The 19,750-nt window shown below is 36.7% G+C and overlaps 1 protein-coding gene across 5 annotated transcripts in view; it reads left to right on the top strand.

The window, feature by feature from the left end:
- Window positions 1–19,750, top strand: part of ephb3a (eph receptor B3a) — a 109,973-nt gene that overhangs the window by 61,609 nt on the left and 28,614 nt on the right. For 2 of the 5 annotated variants that reach the window (XR_012384973.1, XR_012384962.1), the window contains exons 12-14: window positions 731–1,224; window positions 12,121–12,336; window positions 18,837–18,986. Coding sequence is in view for 3 of the 5 variants with exons in the window: in XM_073911933.1 (XP_073768034.1) it covers window positions 977–1,224; window positions 12,121–12,336; window positions 18,837–19,049 (677 nt within the window). In the remaining 2 variants the exon portion in view is untranslated. Of the gene's footprint in view, window positions 1–730; window positions 1,225–12,120; window positions 12,337–18,836; window positions 19,070–19,393; window positions 19,487–19,750 lie in introns of those variants that run through there. The other 3 variants (XM_068222928.2, NM_131097.2, XM_073911933.1) reach the window with 2 other exon arrangements.

The raw sequence follows: 19,750 nt of genomic DNA, 5'->3' as shown, positions 1-19,750 counted from the left end.
TAAGCCTATTACATATCCATAAAACACTGATATAATCGCGATCGGATCGCTTTCTCACTGCAATCGAACCGCTCCAGGATTCATTTCAATCGAGCCGAGACCACCTCATTCAAGCGATCTCGGAGCGATTACTTTGGTGCGGAACAGAGTGCGATTGCCCTGTTCACATATGCCAAACGAACCGCGCTAACTGGGCAAACGAGACACGTTCCGGAACAAAAGTGTAGGTGTGAAAGCACCCTTAAAATAGAGAAACTAATAAAAACTTGTAAATCTACAAAAAAACAAATTAAAACTAACTGAATTTGAAAACAAAAAGCCAAAACGAAATAAAAACTAGAACTAATGAAAAATCCAAAAGTATTATAACCTTGACTATGACATGCTAATGTAAACATTGAGTGTAAGTGAAATGTTAAGTACTGAAAGGACGTTAATAGTGCTATATATGCTGGGGGTGTAAATTATGGGGCTCGATTTAAAATTAGTATTGAAATAAATGTTCTTAAAACCCTGATTTTAAAAACACACCAATAATACTAAACATTTGTTGGTATATAGCTCATGTTCATGAGAGAGTTTATTCTGTAACTAACCATATGCATGCTGCTTGCTGTTCTGTGCTTATTCATTTATGTTTTTGTCGATCCCCGTGCTCGTGCTTGAACACTCCTGTTGTTTTATGATCTGAATCACATCCCTCCTCCTCACTCCCAACTACCACTTCTAGAAAGCAGACCTAAAACTCCCACAGGCCTTAAATTCCTGTCTCCTCCTTCTCCGCAATGTGTCCCTAAACTCCTCTCTCACCCCCTCTCTCCATCAGTCCCCTGCTTATTCAGACCCTGAGCATTCGTTTCTTTCACCATCATCTCTTCCCTCGAATGATTTTTGATCCTGAGCTCAAACCAATAATCCTCACGCCCCTCCCCCACTCCCCCTTCCCCCCTTTTCCTCCTCTGTTCCCCTCATTCAGGAGAGTTCGGGGAGGTTTGTCGGGGTCGACTCAAACAGGCTGGCAGAAAGGAAACAACCGTGGCCATCAAGACGCTGAAGGCCGGCTACACCGAGCACCAGAGGCGGGACTTTCTCAGTGAGGCCAGCATCATGGGCCAGTTTGACCACCCTAACGTTATCCATCTGGAGGGCGTCCTGACCAGGAGTTGTCCCGTCCTCATTGTCACAGAGTTCATGGAGAACGGAGCACTCGATTCATTCCTCAGAGTAAGACTGAGATCATATTGAGCGCGTATTGCATTAGCTGCACTTATTAAGTTTCTAAAACACATTCCTGGCCTTATTGTGTAGAGAGCTGCAATGGAGCCCAATGGTGTTTTACACATCATTAGTGTGGCCTGACTAAATTATCCAGATTAACTAATTTTTACCCCGGTTAAAATTGCCCACAGGTACATTGTTTAAACAAAAGAAATGGCTAATTCGTATGAAATATCATTTTTCATCGTGACTAAACTAAATAAGCGCAGTGTTTTTACACACATTTCATTTCTATATAAACATCAATGAAGCAGAAAGCACATAAATGGTAAATAGTAATATGTGACTAGTTGCATAAATAGTACTGTAAATAGCAAAATTCAGGTGCTGTTTCACCGAGATGGTTTTTTTCAACACGTTTTTTTAAACAATATTTTAAAGGCCTTCTAGTTCACTCATTTTACGAGATGTAAGATAAATCTTTGTTGTCCAGAATGTGTCTGTAAAGTTTCAGCTCAAAATACCCATCAGAATATTGTTATACAATGCAGAATAAGCAAAATTTGGACACAGTCCTTGCTGCAGCCTACAGCTTGATAACGTAGTTGACCAGGTCCGCTACATAGTTGACGACCGCCTACATCTCCCCCTACCCTAAACCCAACCGTCACAGTTGCATGCGTTCTACCTTTTTGGGTGGTATAAAGTCCGCTACGTTGTTGTCGATCGCCTGCACCCCCTACCCTAAACCCAACTGTCTCAGTAGCATGGGCGCTACCTTAGTGAGCGGTACAAGGTTCACTACGTAGTTAACGATCGCCTACACCTCCCCCTACCCTAAACCCAACCATCACAGTAGCATGAGTGTAACCTTAGTGAGCGGTAGAAGGTCCGCTACATAGTTAACGATCACCTACACCTCTCCCTACCCTAAACCCAACCGTCACAGTATCATGAGCGTTTAACTTAGTGGGTGGTACAAGGTCCGCTACATAGTTGACTATCAGGTACACCTCCCCCTACCGTAAACTCAACCGTCACAGTAGCATGAGTGTTATTTAGTGGGCGGTACAAAGTCCACTATGCAGTTGACGATCACCTACACCCCCCCAACCTAACCATCACAGTAGCATAGGCACTATCTTAGTGGCCGGTACTAGGTCCGCTACATAATTGATGATTGTCTACACCTCCCCCTACCCTAAACCCAACCGTCACAGTAGCATAAGTGTTACCTTAGTGGGTGGTACAACATTTGCTATGTAGTTAACGATCGCCTACACCTCCCCCTACCCTAAACCCAACCATCACAGTAGCATGAGTGTAACCTTAGTGAGCGGTAAAAGGTCCGCTACATAGTTAACGATCACCTACACCTCTCCCTACCCTAAACCCAACCGTCACAGTATCATGAGCGTTAACTTAGTGGGCGGTACAAGGTCCGCTACATAGTTGACTATCAGGTACACCTCCCCCTACCGTAAACTCAACCGTCACAGTAGCATGAGTGTTATTTAGTGGGCGGTACAAAGTCCACTAAGCAGTTGACGATCACTTACACCCCCCAACCTAACCATCACAGTAGCATAGGCACTATCTTAGTGGCCGGTACTAGGTCCGCTACATAATTGACGATTGTCTACACCTCCCCCTACCCTAAACCCAACCGTCACAGTAGCATAAGTGTTACCTTAGTGGGCGGTACAAGGTCTGCTATGTAGTTGACGATTGCCTACACCTCCCCCTACCCTAAACCCAACCGTCACAGTAGTATGAGTGTTTCCTTAATGGGCAGTACAGGGTCCGCTACATAGTCGACAATCACTTACATCACAGGTGTCAAACTCAGTTCCAAAAGGGCCGCAGCTCTGCACAGTTTAGTTCCAACCCTAATTAAACACACCTGATCAAACTAATTGAGTCCTTCAGGCTTGTTTGAAACCTACAGGTAAGTGTGTTGGAGCAGGGTTGGAACTAAACTGTGCAGGGCTTCGGCCCTCCAGGAATTGAGTTTGACACCCCTGACTTACATCATCAAGCTGCAGGCTGCAGTGAAGACATCTAGCAAATTTGGGCTCAGAGAAAAGTGTAGCTGTCTCTGAAGCCGATGTCTTTAAATGCAAATGAGCTGGTTCTCCTTGCCTACTATTCCCACGTGTATGGTTCTGAATTATGAAGCGATTTTACTGTCTTTATTACAAACATTCTTTGTTTTAAGAACATTCTAAACTTGTAAAACTCATTCTTGAGGTGCAGCTGATCACTGAGAGGTGGAACAGATCTTTTAATATCAGTTTCTTTGCAAATCCTGTTCTGTGGACATAATTACATGCATCACTACAGACACAAGTTAATACGCATCTCTCAATTCAGTGGACGGGAAAACTCCTACATCACATTGCGGTGGGACTCAAAATCACTGGGATCTGGAGCCTATTTTAATGTCAGGAAATAACAATAAACAAAGAGACTTATTGTTTTTAATCATTCCAAACAGTTTCCTAAAGGTGATTTTGTATCATAGGTGCCCCATAATTGATCACTAATAATAAACAATTTCATAATACAGTAGTATAGGAGTTCATTTCACAGCTGTATCTCAGTCAAACTCTAATTCATTCATATTATTATGTGATGACAGTAATCATCCAGTATACACCTGGAAACAAATTCACATTTATTCTTGATATTCTCTCTTGTACCGGTGGTTTCATTATTGCTGTAAGCGGCTCAAAAACAAAACAAAAAACAGTTTATTTCATTGTTGTAGCTACAGTAATTAAATAGGTACAAATTAAACAATTAATTTAAACAAAAGAGTAAGAGTTTTATAATATTCAATCTTCAACTATTCAATGTTGTATACTCCATTACATCTTTGAGATACTATTCTACAGTATTTTCAGTTGCAGTACCTACTTGCAGCAAAGATGGTGCATACATTAAAAGAATGATAGAAAATCAGTCTTTTTTTAAGCTTAAAGTTTAAAAGTTTAAAGTAACATGTGCAGCTTTGAAAATATTCAGGGCTTCGCCTAGTCACACCCCTGGTCCCAAGAAGAAGAAGAAAAAAAGATTTGGCTTCATAATCTTTCATCAAAATTTAATAACTTGTTCGAATCCATTCCCCATAGGTTTTTTCTCTCTCTTTCTCTCTCATCGAATATTCTGTTTCAATCTGAAATACGTCACATTAACTTAAAACCCACATCTGTGGGCAGTCTCGAGTCTACACACTGACAGTGAAATTTGATAACCCCTCTGCATTAAACACTTATTCATAGTTCTTTACAGAGATTCATGCTTCACCTTTAACTAGAGTCAACATATGGCTTTTCAAACTCTTAAAATACCTAAATAATCTGCGGAAAGGCCTCATATAATCCTTCAGCTGAGTTTCTACTGTAACTCTTGATAAACAGTTTGAACCCCTGACCCTATTCCAATCCACGCAGACGGTCAGTGCCTGTTTACACACAATATTAAAATGTATTTCTGTCTATCCGATTACAAGTGAACAGTGCTAAATACAGGTCTAAATAGAGTCTTCCAGAGTATTTAAAAATGCCTAACATCCGCTAGCTTTTTTTGGTTGTTAAATCCCATAGATATATACACTAGATATCGCATACAGACCCTGCGTCAATACTGCTGCCATATTTGTGCAGTGCTCCTAGGACAAGAGTCATTCATCCCTAGTCAAGGCTAAAGCCAATGTGAAGGTGCTGGACTTTAGCTCTGCGTACGGGTGTAGTAATGAGCAAAAAAGAAAACAAAGCATAAAGGCAGAACATTACCTAGGTAAGATTTCGTTTTTTTTATTTTTGTATGTTACGAACTTTTGTGCTCAACAAGTAAAGTTATTGATGATAATACAGACCATAAGGCAAAGTAGCACCAACTCACACTCAATACCAGGCTTATGCTAGTTTTGTTGAATAAAATCAGCAAACAATATAAATGAAATATGACAACAAGACGCTGCCATGTGAGAAACTTATTGTCGGCTAAGTGAAGTAACAGCTAGTTTTTGAAGTAACTAATAAAGGTGCCTGATAGCATAACAGTGCCTCTGCCTCAATGTGCATACTGTCCACCCGAAATTGTTGAATATTACAAATGTTATTTAGCATTTAAATCAGAAAGGTGGATATCCATATTGAGATGCAGGGATATTGATGGTTCATGCGAGTCGTTCAAAACGGAGATTCATTCACAAACTAATCGCTATTAGAATTAGAAGTGGATGCAGGAGAGGGGGTGTGTTTCAGGACACGGATTAGTTTCAATTGAATAATAAAAACATGGAGGGAGGATATTACATTTCCATGCACACAATCACAACGCCTGTGCGGTCACTTATCCATCAATATAGAAAAGTGATGTAAAATTATAATTTTCGTAATTTAAAGGGCACATAGTTTACCCCTTTTTTTAAGATTTAATATTAATATTATGGTTCTTCTGAGTGTGCCGGTTTAGGTTCAGTTTCTTGGTCCCACATTTATTTCAAAGGATCGCTACTCTGTACTAAAATGGCGTCTTTGTTGATGCATACCTTCCAATAGACAACAACAGCGTAGACGACATCTAATGTAAATATCTGTGGTTAAATCCATTCAAAAATCCACAGAAAACTTGCTACTCCCCATCTACGGACGTTAATGTAAACATTGCATGTGGTGTTGATGGCATGTATTAAAGGGACACTCCACTTTACACAGAATAAGCACATTTGCTACTGCCCTATAGTTAAACAGTTGAGTTTTACCATTATTAAATCCATTCAGCTGATCTACAGTTGTGTCAGGAGCGCCTTTAGCTTAGCTTAGCATAGATCATTGATCATTGATGATAGACAACTCAGGTTCGTAGATAAACTATGGAAGGGTTATTGCAGAGCAACACGAACAGCATGCAGAAGTATAGATGCACGGCTACACGGAAGGCAGATGCCGTGGCTACTGTGAATCGCTCGACGCAGGTGTATAAACCAGTTCTGGATCAACTTAAAATGAAACTCTTCCGGGTCAGTTTTTGGACAACTATAAGTTGGATCAGTTAAATAAAATATAGCAACTGAATACAGTTAGTTTGGTGGTTGTAGTACGAAATATGTTCATGTAGTTTAACAGTATGTTGGCTTTCTCAAGCATTCATAAGCTGGAATTTTTAGCTGCTATAACCTGAAGCATGCGAGTTAGCAGCATTAACTGTGAAAGAGATGCTGTAAATTCTAGGAACAGAATAGACTGAGGTGGGCCGTAATCATAGTAACAACAAACTGCTTAATGCAGCCAAAATGTGCCTGCACTGAGTGAGTGCTTAAGGAGAGAGTATTTACCATTATTTTCTTTATTTTTTTTTCTGGAGAAAGTGTTATTTCTTTTCATTTGGCTGGAATAAAAGCAGTTTCTAATGATTTTAAGCTCAGTATTATTACCCCTGTTTGGCTACAGAATGAACCCCTATTGCCTAATGACTCGCCTAATTAACCTAATTAACCTTAAGCCTTTAAATTGCACTTTAAGCTGAATAATTGCAAAAGAATTAATAAAATAATACATACTGTACCGTCATCACGGCAAACACAAAAGAAATTAGTTATTAAAACTAAAAACTTGTCTCCATTAAACAGCACTTGGGAGGTATTTGAAAAAGAATGAACATTTCACAGGAGAGCTAAACAGACACTAAACATTTTACACTATTTAGCCACTAAACCGGTGTTAGGTAAGTGTTAGTATTAAACATTCAGAGCAATGTGTTTTTTTCTTATGTATAAATCAAGAGATTGTTAGTATTAGAAGGTCAAGTGTTGAATCAAGCAGATGAATGCTTTAGCTGTTTACTAACGTTACTGAAGCTGATCATTCAGACAATAGAAGCAATCAGTTTCAACAAAAGAGCAACACATTTTTGGAGTAGGTACAATATTACAATGAATAAATGTAAATTGTAGAAGGTCAAAGCTGTTTTTTGTGACAAAAATAGACAGTGTTGCTGTTAGTGCTGATGACAAAGATGAATTTTAGCTGTTAAGAGTGTCTTTATCTGAGAAACCATGTAAGAAATTTGATATATGGCAATATATGCAAATTACATACAGTTAAAGTCAGAATTATTAGCCCCCTTTTTAATTTTTTATTCTTTTTCAAATATTTCCCAAATGATGTTTAACAGAGCAAGGATATTTTCACAGTATGTCTGATAATGTGTTTTCTTCAGGAGAAAGTCTTATTTGTTTTATTAAGGCTAAAATAAAAGCAGTTTTTAATTTTTTAAAAAACATTCAAGCTAATTTTTTTTTTGATAGTCTACAGAACAAACCATCGTTGTTGACCTTATTCTAAAATGCGGAAGTGGGCCTGTTTTCGCGATTGTCCCTGAACTTCCGATTCAGTCGCCTATGGGAGAAATGACTAGGAATAATAAACGGCAAAAAACGGTCAAACTACTTGCTCTACAACCAAATGTTTGCATGACTATACAGACCAAGTAGAATAATATAACAAGGAAATATCAGTTTGCAACATCAAACAGCGAAACGAGCAGTTTTTAATGTCTAAAAATGAATGGAAGTGAATGAGACCGGAAGTCTCGTGTCAAAAAGATTCAAATGGCTGCGCCCGCTTGTCGGCAGAGAATAAGGTGAATAGAATAACTTGCCTAATTACCCTAACCTGCCTAGTTCACCTTATTAACCTAGTTAAGCCTTTAAATGTCACTTTAAGCTGTACAGAAGTGTCTTGAAAAATATCTAGTCAAATATTATTTAATGTCATCATGACAAAGTAAATAAAATAAAATAAATCAGTTATTAGAATTAGGTTTTTAAAACTATTATGCTTAGAAATGTGCTGAAACAATCTTCCCTCCATTAAAAAAAAACTGGGGAAAAAAATAAACAGCCGCCAATAATTCTGAGTTCAACTACATATCTATCTATCTATATCTATATCTATATCTATATCTATCTATATCTATCTATCTATATATATATATATATATATATATATATATATATATATATATATATATATATATATATATATATATATATATATATATACATATATATATATAAATATATATATATATATATATATATATATATATATATATATATATATATTATTTGAACATATGTACACATCTGCAATTCCAATAATTCTAATAAACAGCCTTTTTTGCTATATTTTGAAATATATGTTGCATATATGACTTATTTTGTATGTAAAATGCAAATCGTCACTTAAGAATGATAAGGTTCTATCTGACATTTTTGTCAAAATTGAGTTATTGTCATATTCTTATTAAATGACAACTTATCAACATTATGGGATGTTTTTTATAAGTTGTTTACATTTTAAGACTTATTCATTCATTCGTTTTCTTGTCGGCTTAGTCCCTATTAGTCTGGGGTCGCCACAGTGGAATGAACCACAAACTTTTTCAGCAAGTTTTTTTACGCAGCGGATGCCCTTCCAGCTGTAGCCCTTCTCTGGGAAACATCCACACACACATTCACACACATTTTAGCCTACCCAATTCACCTGTACCGCATGTCTTTGGACTGTGGGGAAAACCGAAGCACCTGAAGGAAACCCACGCGAAGGCAGGGAGAACATGCAAACTCCACACAGAAACGTCAACTGAGCCGAGGTTCGAACCAGCGACCCAGCGACCATCTTGCTGTGAGGCGACAGCACTACCTACTGCGCCACTGCCTCGCCACACTTTAAGACTTTTTATTTTAAAAAACAAATATTACACACATACTGTTTGCTATATGGAATGCAAAAACTTTGAAGCTCAATATATAATAAAATCATTCAGAATGCAAATAGAACCTTATAAATCCAAGCTGACGAAATACGAACTTGTATATCAGTTTCATATATTTCTTAAAATTTTATTTGTATATACAGTAGGAATCATCTCTCCTGTCAACTTGTGATCTGGCTGCCCAAACAGCATGCTATTAGCAGGTGTAAACAGGCTTTCAGAGATGAGGTGGTCTCACCCCGCCTGTAAATGACACAGCTTAAAAACCCACCCAAGCAGCCCCTGATCTTCCTACAGCACAGCTTGTGCTCACACAAAGTCCAGCCAGGGACACAAGCGCGCTCGTTTTCCACACAAACACACAAACACGCTTCTAAAAATATCTAGAAGAGCAAGCTTTGGCATGATTCATCTTCAACTTTAGAAGAAGAAGAAAAAACATCAACATCAAAATCTCGTACCAGAATGTTTATCGTCATTGGAGAGAAACCAAGTGAGAATGGCTACAGACGTGATGATGATGTCCTTTTGCTTCAGGGCTTAGCATGAAGCATGTGCTATTTGTGAACAGCAGACTTGTGAATTTTCTCTTAGAGGTCTTTTCAGCACTAGAACCTGGGCTGTAGCATTTCATTTTTACATCCAGTTTCTCACACCACGTTCTAACTACATGCAACGTGAAGAAAAGAACATCTTTACAATGTTAAAAGGAGTTCGTCCTAACCATCCGTGGTGGAACTGCTCAAATTTTCTATTTTAGAAACAGTTTAAATTTCCACAATGTCGCTTCAAAACAACAGCATAAACTACAATGACAATGATCACCTCAGGTACTGATTATGTGCTTTGATCAGTGGTAAATGCTACTGATGTGAGTTTTAACACCATTTTGCAAGACATTTAGTGCCATACTACTGAAAGCTGCAGCAGATAGTTCACCACAGATCTTGAAAATAATTAGCAAACGGTTTTAAAATGACGTAAGTCGTTACTGTGATTCATTGCAACAACTTTTATTAAAGTTAATTAGATTAAATGTGTATTAATTAGTTTATAACCCATTCCGTTGGGAGTGCAGTGGCTTATGTTTAAATGAATGGAATCTTGTCACATTGTAGGTTGTTAGGATCTGGTGTTTTGCTTACAAGGCCTGAATGTAATTAAATACTGTGATACAAAGCTAACGTTCATTGTCAGATGGTACTTCAGAAACCATTCTAAAATAATAATGCCATTAATGTTTAAAATAGTTGTTGTGGAAACTTTTGTCAGGATCCTTTGAAGCTTTAAAATTTCAAAAGCATTTATTTGCACAAAAACAAATCTTTATAATTTTGAACATTTCTTTTCAATGTAAAGTTTAACTCTTTCATGTTTAAAATATGTTTTAAATACTCCTGCTGAGCCCCCTGTATGTGGTTTTTAATGCGACATATCGCTTTAAAGTGGACCCCTTGTTCAAAAATAACGTATACAGTTGTGTGGATGTAGGTAGCCAATAATGGTAAAAAAAATGCAAAAACAGTCTGCACAAACACTTTGATTGACATTCTCCATTTGTACGTTGTCAGTAGGGGAAAGTCCCACCCATTGTGACCAATCTTACCCTCATTAGAAAGCCCTGAATGAGAAGCAGCCATTTTGAACCTGCTGCTGTGCTAACTTAAAGGCATTTTTAGCTCCGCCCTCTATTTAAATAGGTCTGGGAGCATAATCTCATTTGAATTTAAAGCAACAGTTATTAAAATGGCACAATAAGGATCAAAACCTAAAACTGTTATACAAAATTATTTGTGGGGTATTTCGAGCTGAAACTTCACATACACACACTCTAAGGACATTAGAGTTTTATTTTACTTCTTGTAAACTTATTTTACTACATCACCTGTAAAGTTTCCATGGCGGCACGTCAAGTTTATCACGTGGCACACCATAGCCCGATGACTTCAGTTTATGACTTCAGCTAAATAATTCAGTCATGATATGACGTCCATACAACGTTAAAAGTCTAACAACAGTAATGTTGATCTTTGGTTGATATTAGGTTTTGTCATTTACTAACCAAAATCCAACATCTTAACATTGGGGTCTGACCTGAAACTGACATTGGATTCTGACGTCAACCAAAATTAAAAATGTCAATTTGATGTCTGTGTGATGTCTAGTGCCTGCTGGGAACATTCTAGTAAGCTAAATTGTGTTTAACTGATGTAAATAGAGCAAATTGTCTGATTAGGTTTAAAAAATAATAACAAATTCTGACTCCATAGACATCAGCGTGTGTTACAAACTATAAATGGTATGTTTTTTCTGGTACATTTGTGTGTTTAAAGGTCTGAATCCTAAAATAAACATTATTTGTTTGACAAAACCAATAAATTGGGATATAAATTGTGAACATCATCGATCATGGGAAAGCAGATTTTAATTTAGAAACTCATTACGAGATCCAATAAACAATCTAATCACACTGGTGTGATCACACGCGTTTACATTTTTGCCTGAAAAAAATATATATATACAGGATATACTATTATATTTTAATTTCCAAAAGTCTGTAAAACACCAAAAAAATATTTGTCTTGCATGCGAACCTGTATTTATTTTGAATATAGGTTGTGTTTTCTAATTAGTCGCATTTTTATTGGGTGCACAGCCAACAAAAGAGGATGTTAATAAGCTTATTTAATTTGCGGTATGTACAAAAACATTACAATTAGATGGTTGTTTGCAATTTATGTTCCCATTTTCGTTTTCAATCCACCACTTTTCTCCACAACTGCTTCAGTCTTTCTCTATTCAGAATATGAAAAATGAAAACATGTGGCTTTGATATTCTTTGCAAAGTGTGTAATTGAATTACGCTTTCAAGTATTCAGCCCTATTGCGGAGGAAATTCCTCCATAAGGATTAGCTTTTGTGGAGTTTTGTGGAGACACTTCTTCATAGCATTGGCATCCCGATCCTCTGAAGAAGATTATGAGCTGCTGTGAACAGAATTAGTCCGAACGCACCGTCAAAGTCAGGCTGATTAGAAGAAGCAGAACCGTTGTAGTGTCGTGTTTACATCTGCTAATGTCACTCTCCCTCTTTTATTGTTCTGTTTCTCCATAGCTGAACGATGGCAGGTTTACTGTAACGCAGCTGGTGGGCATGTTGAGGGGGATCGCAGCTGGCATGAAGTATCTGTCCGACATGAACTACGTCCATCGTGACCTGGCTGCCAGAAACGTGCTTGTCAACAGCAACCTGGTGTGCAAAGTGTCCGATTTTGGCCTCTCCCGCTTTTTAGATGACAACTCATCAGACCCCACCTATACCAGCTCATTGGTGAGTACAGATGTCACATTTAATAATACATATATTTTTGTTCCAACAATTTCTGAAATGCCCATTACAGTAGCTTATTTTTGCCTCTTTGCTTTGAAAAAAATTAGTTTAACAATACATTTAAATGGGTAGTTCACCCTAAAATCATGTACTGCCCTTATACTTGTTTCACATCTGTTTAAATGTTTTTTTTTTTTTTGTATTTTGATTGAATAAAAAAGAAGGTAATTTGAAGAATGTTGAAAACTGGTAACCATTGACTTCTATAGTTGGAAAAGCTAGAACAAAATATCGGAAGGCAGTGGTTACCATTTTTAATCTTATTAAATGGTATTCTTAAACAAATGTTTAAAAAAAAACTCAAACATGTTTGGAACAAGTCAAAGATGAGTAAATAATGGCAGATTTTTTTATTTTTGGAATAACTATCCCTTTAATTGACATGATTTTTTTTAAAAAGCAAGTCCCACTTTAATTTGGTGACCAATTCACAATATTAGCTATTACTTATGACTTTTGCTTCGAACAAAAAATAAGTTTTCTGCTTATTAATAGTTAATAATTTGGGTTCAAATTACAGGGGGGGTTGGAGGGGTTTGACACATGTAAATAACATTTTATTACCTGAAGGACTTCAAAACAAGATGCGTTGGCTGGGTTTCTCTTTAAATTGTAGAAGATAGTTTGTACTGATCTGACCATTTTTCTCAGAAAACATATTTCTAATGGTGCTTTTGACTTGATATTTTCAACAGATGTTGGTAACAACCAAAAAAATTTATATATGCATTGAAAACAAATCTAATTAGTTTACAAATTAAGTTATGCATAATAAAAGGAAATGACGCAGGGAAAAAAAGTATTGATCACATGAAGAAAGGGAGGTGTTGAAACCCCAGACAGCAGCTAAAATCTCTCAGTATTTATTCAACAACCATCTGACCTTACTAAGTGTAAATGAATATTAGCTGCTAGCAGGACGATGAAGATGAAACCAGAGTGGACGTTTCAACAAGATAATGATCCAAAACACAGCCAAGGAAACTCTCAAATGGTTTCAGAGAAAGAAAATCAAGCTGAAGAATGGCCCAGTCAATCACCTGATCTGAACCCAATAGAAAATGCAAATTAAAGCTCAGATTTGATAGACGAGACCCACAGAACATCAAGATTTGTACACTCTGTTAAAGTCTGTACAAAACACACACCTGAACAATGCATGTGAATTCTTTAAGCTGTCATCACCATAAAAAAGCCGTTTATATGAAGTATTAAATGTATTTCAGTAGTTCAGTACTTTCTTCTTGTGTCATTCCATTGTTATTACACGTAATATATATATATATATATATATATATATATATATATATATATATATTATATATTATATAATATATATATATATATATATATAATAATAATATATAATATATAATATATATATATATATATATATATATATATATATATATATATATATATATATAATATATATATATATATATATATTATATATAATATATATATATATATATATTATGTGCATGTCAACATTTAATGAAGCAGCAAATATTTGGATTTTTTTAAACATTTTTTTTTCATCTGACTGGCCATAATTATGACCTTGAAATGAAGAAAATCGGTGGGCAATTGATCAAATATCTATCTTTGCTCAAGGGGAGTGAGTAATGTATGATAGGAGTCTCAAAAGCAAAAATGCAATGAAATGCACTTCGTGTTTGGCAAGAAAGTGCGACATCCTAGAAGCAAAACACGAAAGAAAGAAATATTGGATTTGATTCAGCAGCGCAGCGCAATCGTTCAATATCATGGCTTTTGTCAGAGTACCGTGAGATTGCCTATTGATATTATGATGATCAGCAATTAAGATACTAATGATACGCATTATCATCTAAGCTAACATAGATGGCTCTGTAATCTATGCACTGAAGAATTTGTATTCGACCAGTTATTCATACTTTGGTTTGGGTGACTAATTCTAACTATTAACTACTTGCTTAGGGCGGCTTGGTTGCAGCTGGAAGGGCATCCGCTGTGTAAAACATATGCTGGATAAGTTGGTGGTTCATTCCGCTGTGGCGGCCCCTGATGAATGGATTAAGCCGAAGGAAAATGAATGAATGAAATAATTTAAATAAAAATGTATGTCTTTTGTTGTGTGTGTGTGTGTGTGTGTGTGTGTGTTTGTGTGTGTTCATACATGTATACATAAATGTACATCTTGATGTGATGAATCATTTGACAGCACTAATTATAATAATAGACTGCTAATTAGCCAGTAGCTAATAGCATGAATTGTGACCTGAACTAAAGTGTTATCACATATACAGTATGCCTGCTGAAAAATCCAGCTTAAACCAGCCTAGGCTGGTTGGCTGGTTTTAGCTGGTTGACCAGGCTGGTTTTAGAGGGGTTTTGTTTTCAGCCATTTCCAGCCTGGTCTTAGCTGGTCAGGCTGGAAAATGACCAGCTAAATCCAGCTAAAACCAGCTTGACCAGCCTGGTTTAAGCTGGACATAGCTGGTTTTGGCTGGGCTCCCAGCCTGGCTAGGCTGGTCAAGCTGGTTTTAGCTGGTCATCTCACAGCCTGACCTGCTAAGACCAGGCTGGAAATGACTGAAAACCAGCCTGGAAATGGCCAAAAGCCCTCTAAAACCAGCCTGGTCGACCAGCTAAAACCAGCCAACCAGCCTAGGCTGGTTTAGGCTGTTTTTTTCAGTAGGGTTATACAATAAAATGAACACCTCACATATGCGTCAAGTCTGAAAACCAAGTTGGTATTTACTGCCTTTGTTAGCATAATACCCAAAAAGACCTTGTGAAAAACTCCATTTCTATTAGCTTTGAGGAAAATTCAGAGAACATTTTATTAAAGTGCCAAAGAGAAGTGCAGCGATATCTTTGCTTCACAGCTACGGTGAGCATTACGAATTGATAAGAACAGCCTTGACCATCAGAATGGAGAGTACAGATGGCAGCCGTGATATGTGCAGAAGCCTGTCTCTACAGTATCTCTGTCTGCAGCAAACATATGGATGTAGTCAGTAGAGTACAGTACGTGAAGGCTTGTTCACTGTAGCCGACATGATAGGCTACAAATAAGGGAACTGACTGACTAGAATCTCATACAGCTCCTTTCACTTCAGCATCTACATCATCTCTTCTGGCTAAAAATGTTGAGTAAACATTTCTGTCGATGCTAGTTGGGAGTGAAGATTTATAGCTAGCTTGCTCGTTTAGCTAGTACTTTGTTTGGATTAGTGTATTGATTAGCCTATTCGTTCACGTTGTTGGTTTCAGCGTTAAATGTTGTTTATTTTAGCATCAGAAGTACTAAGCTTTTTCCACTGAGTTTTTCAGATATATTTAGTAAGAGTAGATGCTTATTCTTACTTTAGTTAGCTTTAGCTAACTAAAGATGAAGTTTCACAGATGAAGTTAGCATATAGCCTGCTCATTTTATTTGGACTTTTTAAAACACATTAAAGGAGTAGTTCAGCTTAAAATGAACATTTCCTTATTATTTACTCAAACTCAAGGTGTTTTCTTTCTTTTGTTGAAACAAAAAGAAGATATTTTGAAGAATGTTGGAGAAAAACAGCCACTGACATTGAAAGTAGGAACAAAAAAATACTATGGAAGTCAATGGCTGTTTTTTTTTACTCATCATTCTTCAGAATATCATCCTTTGTGTACAACACATGAAAGAAACTGGAACTTGTTTACGAAATACAGTGGAGGATGTGTAAATGATGACAGATTTTTACCTTTTGTGTGTGTGTGTGTGTATGTGTGTGTGTGTGTGTGTGTGTGTGTGTGTGTGTGTGTGTGTGTGTGTGTGTGTGTGTGTGTGTGTGTGTGTGTGTGTGTGTCATTTGATTTTGAGTTTCTACCGATACCAAAACCCAATCCGATGCTTTTATAATACATTAAAAAAAAGAATAAAGAAGAGCAAATAGTCAGATCCAGGATGTTACCTCAAAGTAACTTCAACTTAAAATACCCGGCAGGCAGTCGGGTCTCACATGTCTCACAGTTCGATATGCCAATGTTGTCATCATCAACTTTATATTATCTCTAGACCACAGACATACTCACGCTTTCCACTTCAAGCTGATTCTGCGTTCTACTATGCCACTGTCTTTGCTGTTTCTGGTTATATCTCTTTAGGCTCCAAAAGCATAAACATGAGCTAAAATTAAAACTTCCAGAGGTTTTTCGCACTAAATGTTTTAATGTAGTTAACATATTTTAATTTATAAAAAAAGCAAAGGTCAATATTTGTTACATTAGTTGTCTTTTATCTTTGTATTAAATCTCTCTGGGGTCTGTTAATTCTCTGTTTATACACTTTAGCATGAAATTCTTGTTGTGCAATTTGTATGCAGGTCCAGAATAGGGATCGGCCAAATAAAACAAACACACACACACACAAAAATAAAAATAAATAAATAATAATATTAATAATAATAATAATAATAATTCTTACATTTATATAGCGCTTTTGAACACTCAAAGTGCTTTACACATTTTGGGGGTGGATTTCCTCATCCACCACCAGTGTGCAGCATCCATCTGGATGATATGACGACAGCCACATTGTGCCAGACACCAGCTTATTGGTTGAGTGAAGACAGAGTGATGAAGCCAATTATTGATAAAGCCACGATGGACAGAGGCCAGGGGACAGATTTGGCCAGGATGCTGGGGTTTAACCCCTACTCTTTTCGAAGGTCATCCTGGGATTTTAAAACGGCCACAGTAAGTCAAGACCTCGATTTAATTTCCCATCTGAAAGATGATGAAGTATAGATTCCCCAGCAATGTACTGGAGAGTGAGGAGCCACACAGACCACACATTGAGCGCCCCCTGCTGGTCTTACTAAAGCCACTTAATAAATAATAAATAAATGAAAAAAGCCAGTTCTGATTGCTGCTTATTCAATCTTTTCATCTGTAAGCAATAAAAAAAACAAGTAGAAGCCTGACTTAAAAAAATAAAATTAAATAAAAAACACAACAGAAAATAAATATAATATATAAGGCTGAAGCATACAAACAATTTTTTTTTTTATAATTTATGCAGCTTTTTCGATGTTGTACCCCAACGTCGTTGCATTTTATTTGAAAATAAAAATCAGGTTGAGAACTCAAAGTCAGGCCAATGTCAATATCCAATATCTAACCAAAAACCAACCAAATATCAATGTCTAATGATGTTAGAGCTTGACATTGTGTTGATGTTACCACTATGTTGTCTATCAGACGTTGCATTTTAGTTGCCATACATGATAAATAAATGTCAGTATTTGACGTAAATAGGATGTTGGTTTAAGATGTTGGCTCTACATTGGACTTTGGTTACTTTCTAACAACCTAAAATCAACCTAATATCAACATCATTATTGGACATCAAAATAACGTTGTCCTTAGATGCTGGCTAGATGTTGAATTTTGGTCACCTGACGTCACAACCTAAATCTAACCTAATACTACCGTCTTATGACATTGTGTGCCTGCTGGGCAATAACTAAATGCACTACAGAATGTTACGTTTAAACACATTCCCAAATTACATGTAAACGCATCAGCTTTTTACAACATAATATTTACTACTCACTACTCTAAAGTACAATTAAAAGGGCTACTTTTTACTCATACTTTGAGTAATATTTACAATGGTATTTTTAATGGTACTTTTACTTGAGTGATATTTCAGTACTCTGTCCACCATTAGATGTCTTCAGTGAAGTGCTTCAAACCACGTTTCATTATCCACGAAAGTAAATGAGCAAAGAGTAAAAGTAAAGTAAAGAGAAAGTAAAGAGGGCGGATGGAGGAGGCTCGTTCTTTATCCTCTCGCTGCAGATGGTCTGTCTAATTGTTTTCTCGCTAGTGAAGCGTTCAGTTTGTCCATTCGGTTTTTCCACTTACAACGTTCCCCATGTAAATAGCAAATGAGCCACGGTGTGATGCAACTGTCTCCTAAAGGAAATGGGAGATAAGACTCTGATTGGTTTAATGCACGTTATGCACAAAACACACCCATAACTCATTAGGAGAATAAACACAACCCTATTAGACCATGCGCCCCACGCATAGCGTATTTTCCCATCCTTAAAATAGCAGAAGTGTATTCGGACACGCCCTTAATGCTTTTGCGCCATGCGTTTTACTCTTTGCACCTAGATCGTTAAAAGAGAACCCTAAATGTGTGATGTAGGAAAGAGTGTTGGTTGGTATATGATGGTCAGCAGGTCATATCTGTGTGTGTTTTGCAAACTGCTTTTCATCTCAGATTAATGAGCTGGAGCTGGGTCTTCTCTCTAATTAGGCATCCACAGACTCCTGTGGTGTTAATGTGTGTGTGTGTGTGTGTGTGTGTGTGTGTGTGTGTGTGTGTGTGTGTGTGTGTGTGTGTGTGTGTGTGTGTGTGCGTGTTTTAGATGTAACCGTTTTCTTCATGTGTTGTATTGTAGGGTGGGAAGATCCCGATTCGCTGGACGGCTCCCGAAGCTATCGCCTTCAGGAAGTTCACCTCTGCCAGCGACGTGTGGAGCTATGGCATTGTGATGTGGGAAGTAATGTCATTCGGAGAGCGGCCGTACTGGGACATGAGTAATCAAGACGTACGTCAGCTTCTTATGCTTTCGTCAAATCGAAATCAAGTTTGCGTCACATTTCAGTTCTAAATGATAAGAAAGAAATATTGGTAACACTTTACAATAAGGTTCATTAGTTAATGCATTTACTAACATGAACTAATCATGAACAACACATGTACAGCATTTATTAATCATAATTGAACATTTACTAATGCATTATTGACATCCAAGTCCATGCTTGTTAACATTAGTTAATGCACCATGAGTTAACATGAACTAACAATGAACTACTGTATATTCATTAACTAACGTTAACTAACATGAACAAATACAGTAGTAAATGTATTGTTCATTGTTTGTTCATGTTAGTAAATGCATTAATTAACATAAACTAATTAACCTTATTGTAAAGTGTGACCGAAATATTAAAGCAAAAGATGATTCTGTATAGGCCTGCATTGACATAAAATGTGCAAAACAATCTACAAGCATAGACAAATTCAATAAATAAAAACATACAAATTAAATAAAAAAGTGTTTTATTGTTTTCCGAGGAGTTTAACTCTATTCAAGTATATGGTAACTGAATAATTAAATGTAAAATCATACTGCATTGTCTTCATTTAATAAACAATTCAATAAAATTAATCTTTATTATTTTTTTCAAAGTTATAAACAACACCACTTATTTGTTTAACAACTGATTTAAAGTCACAGGCCTCAAAACTGATTTAAATCAGTTACAGGCTTCAAAAACACTTGCAAAATATAATCTAAATTTAACATGG

The sequence above is a fragment of the Danio rerio genome, chromosome 2 (genome assembly GCF_049306965.1).
Source record: "Danio rerio strain Tuebingen ecotype United States chromosome 2, GRCz12tu, whole genome shotgun sequence".
Taxonomy (NCBI): domain Eukaryota; kingdom Metazoa; phylum Chordata; class Actinopteri; order Cypriniformes; family Danionidae; genus Danio; species Danio rerio.
The sequence above is the reverse complement of the archived record's forward strand: the minus strand, read 5'-3'. Positions and strand labels throughout refer to the sequence as shown.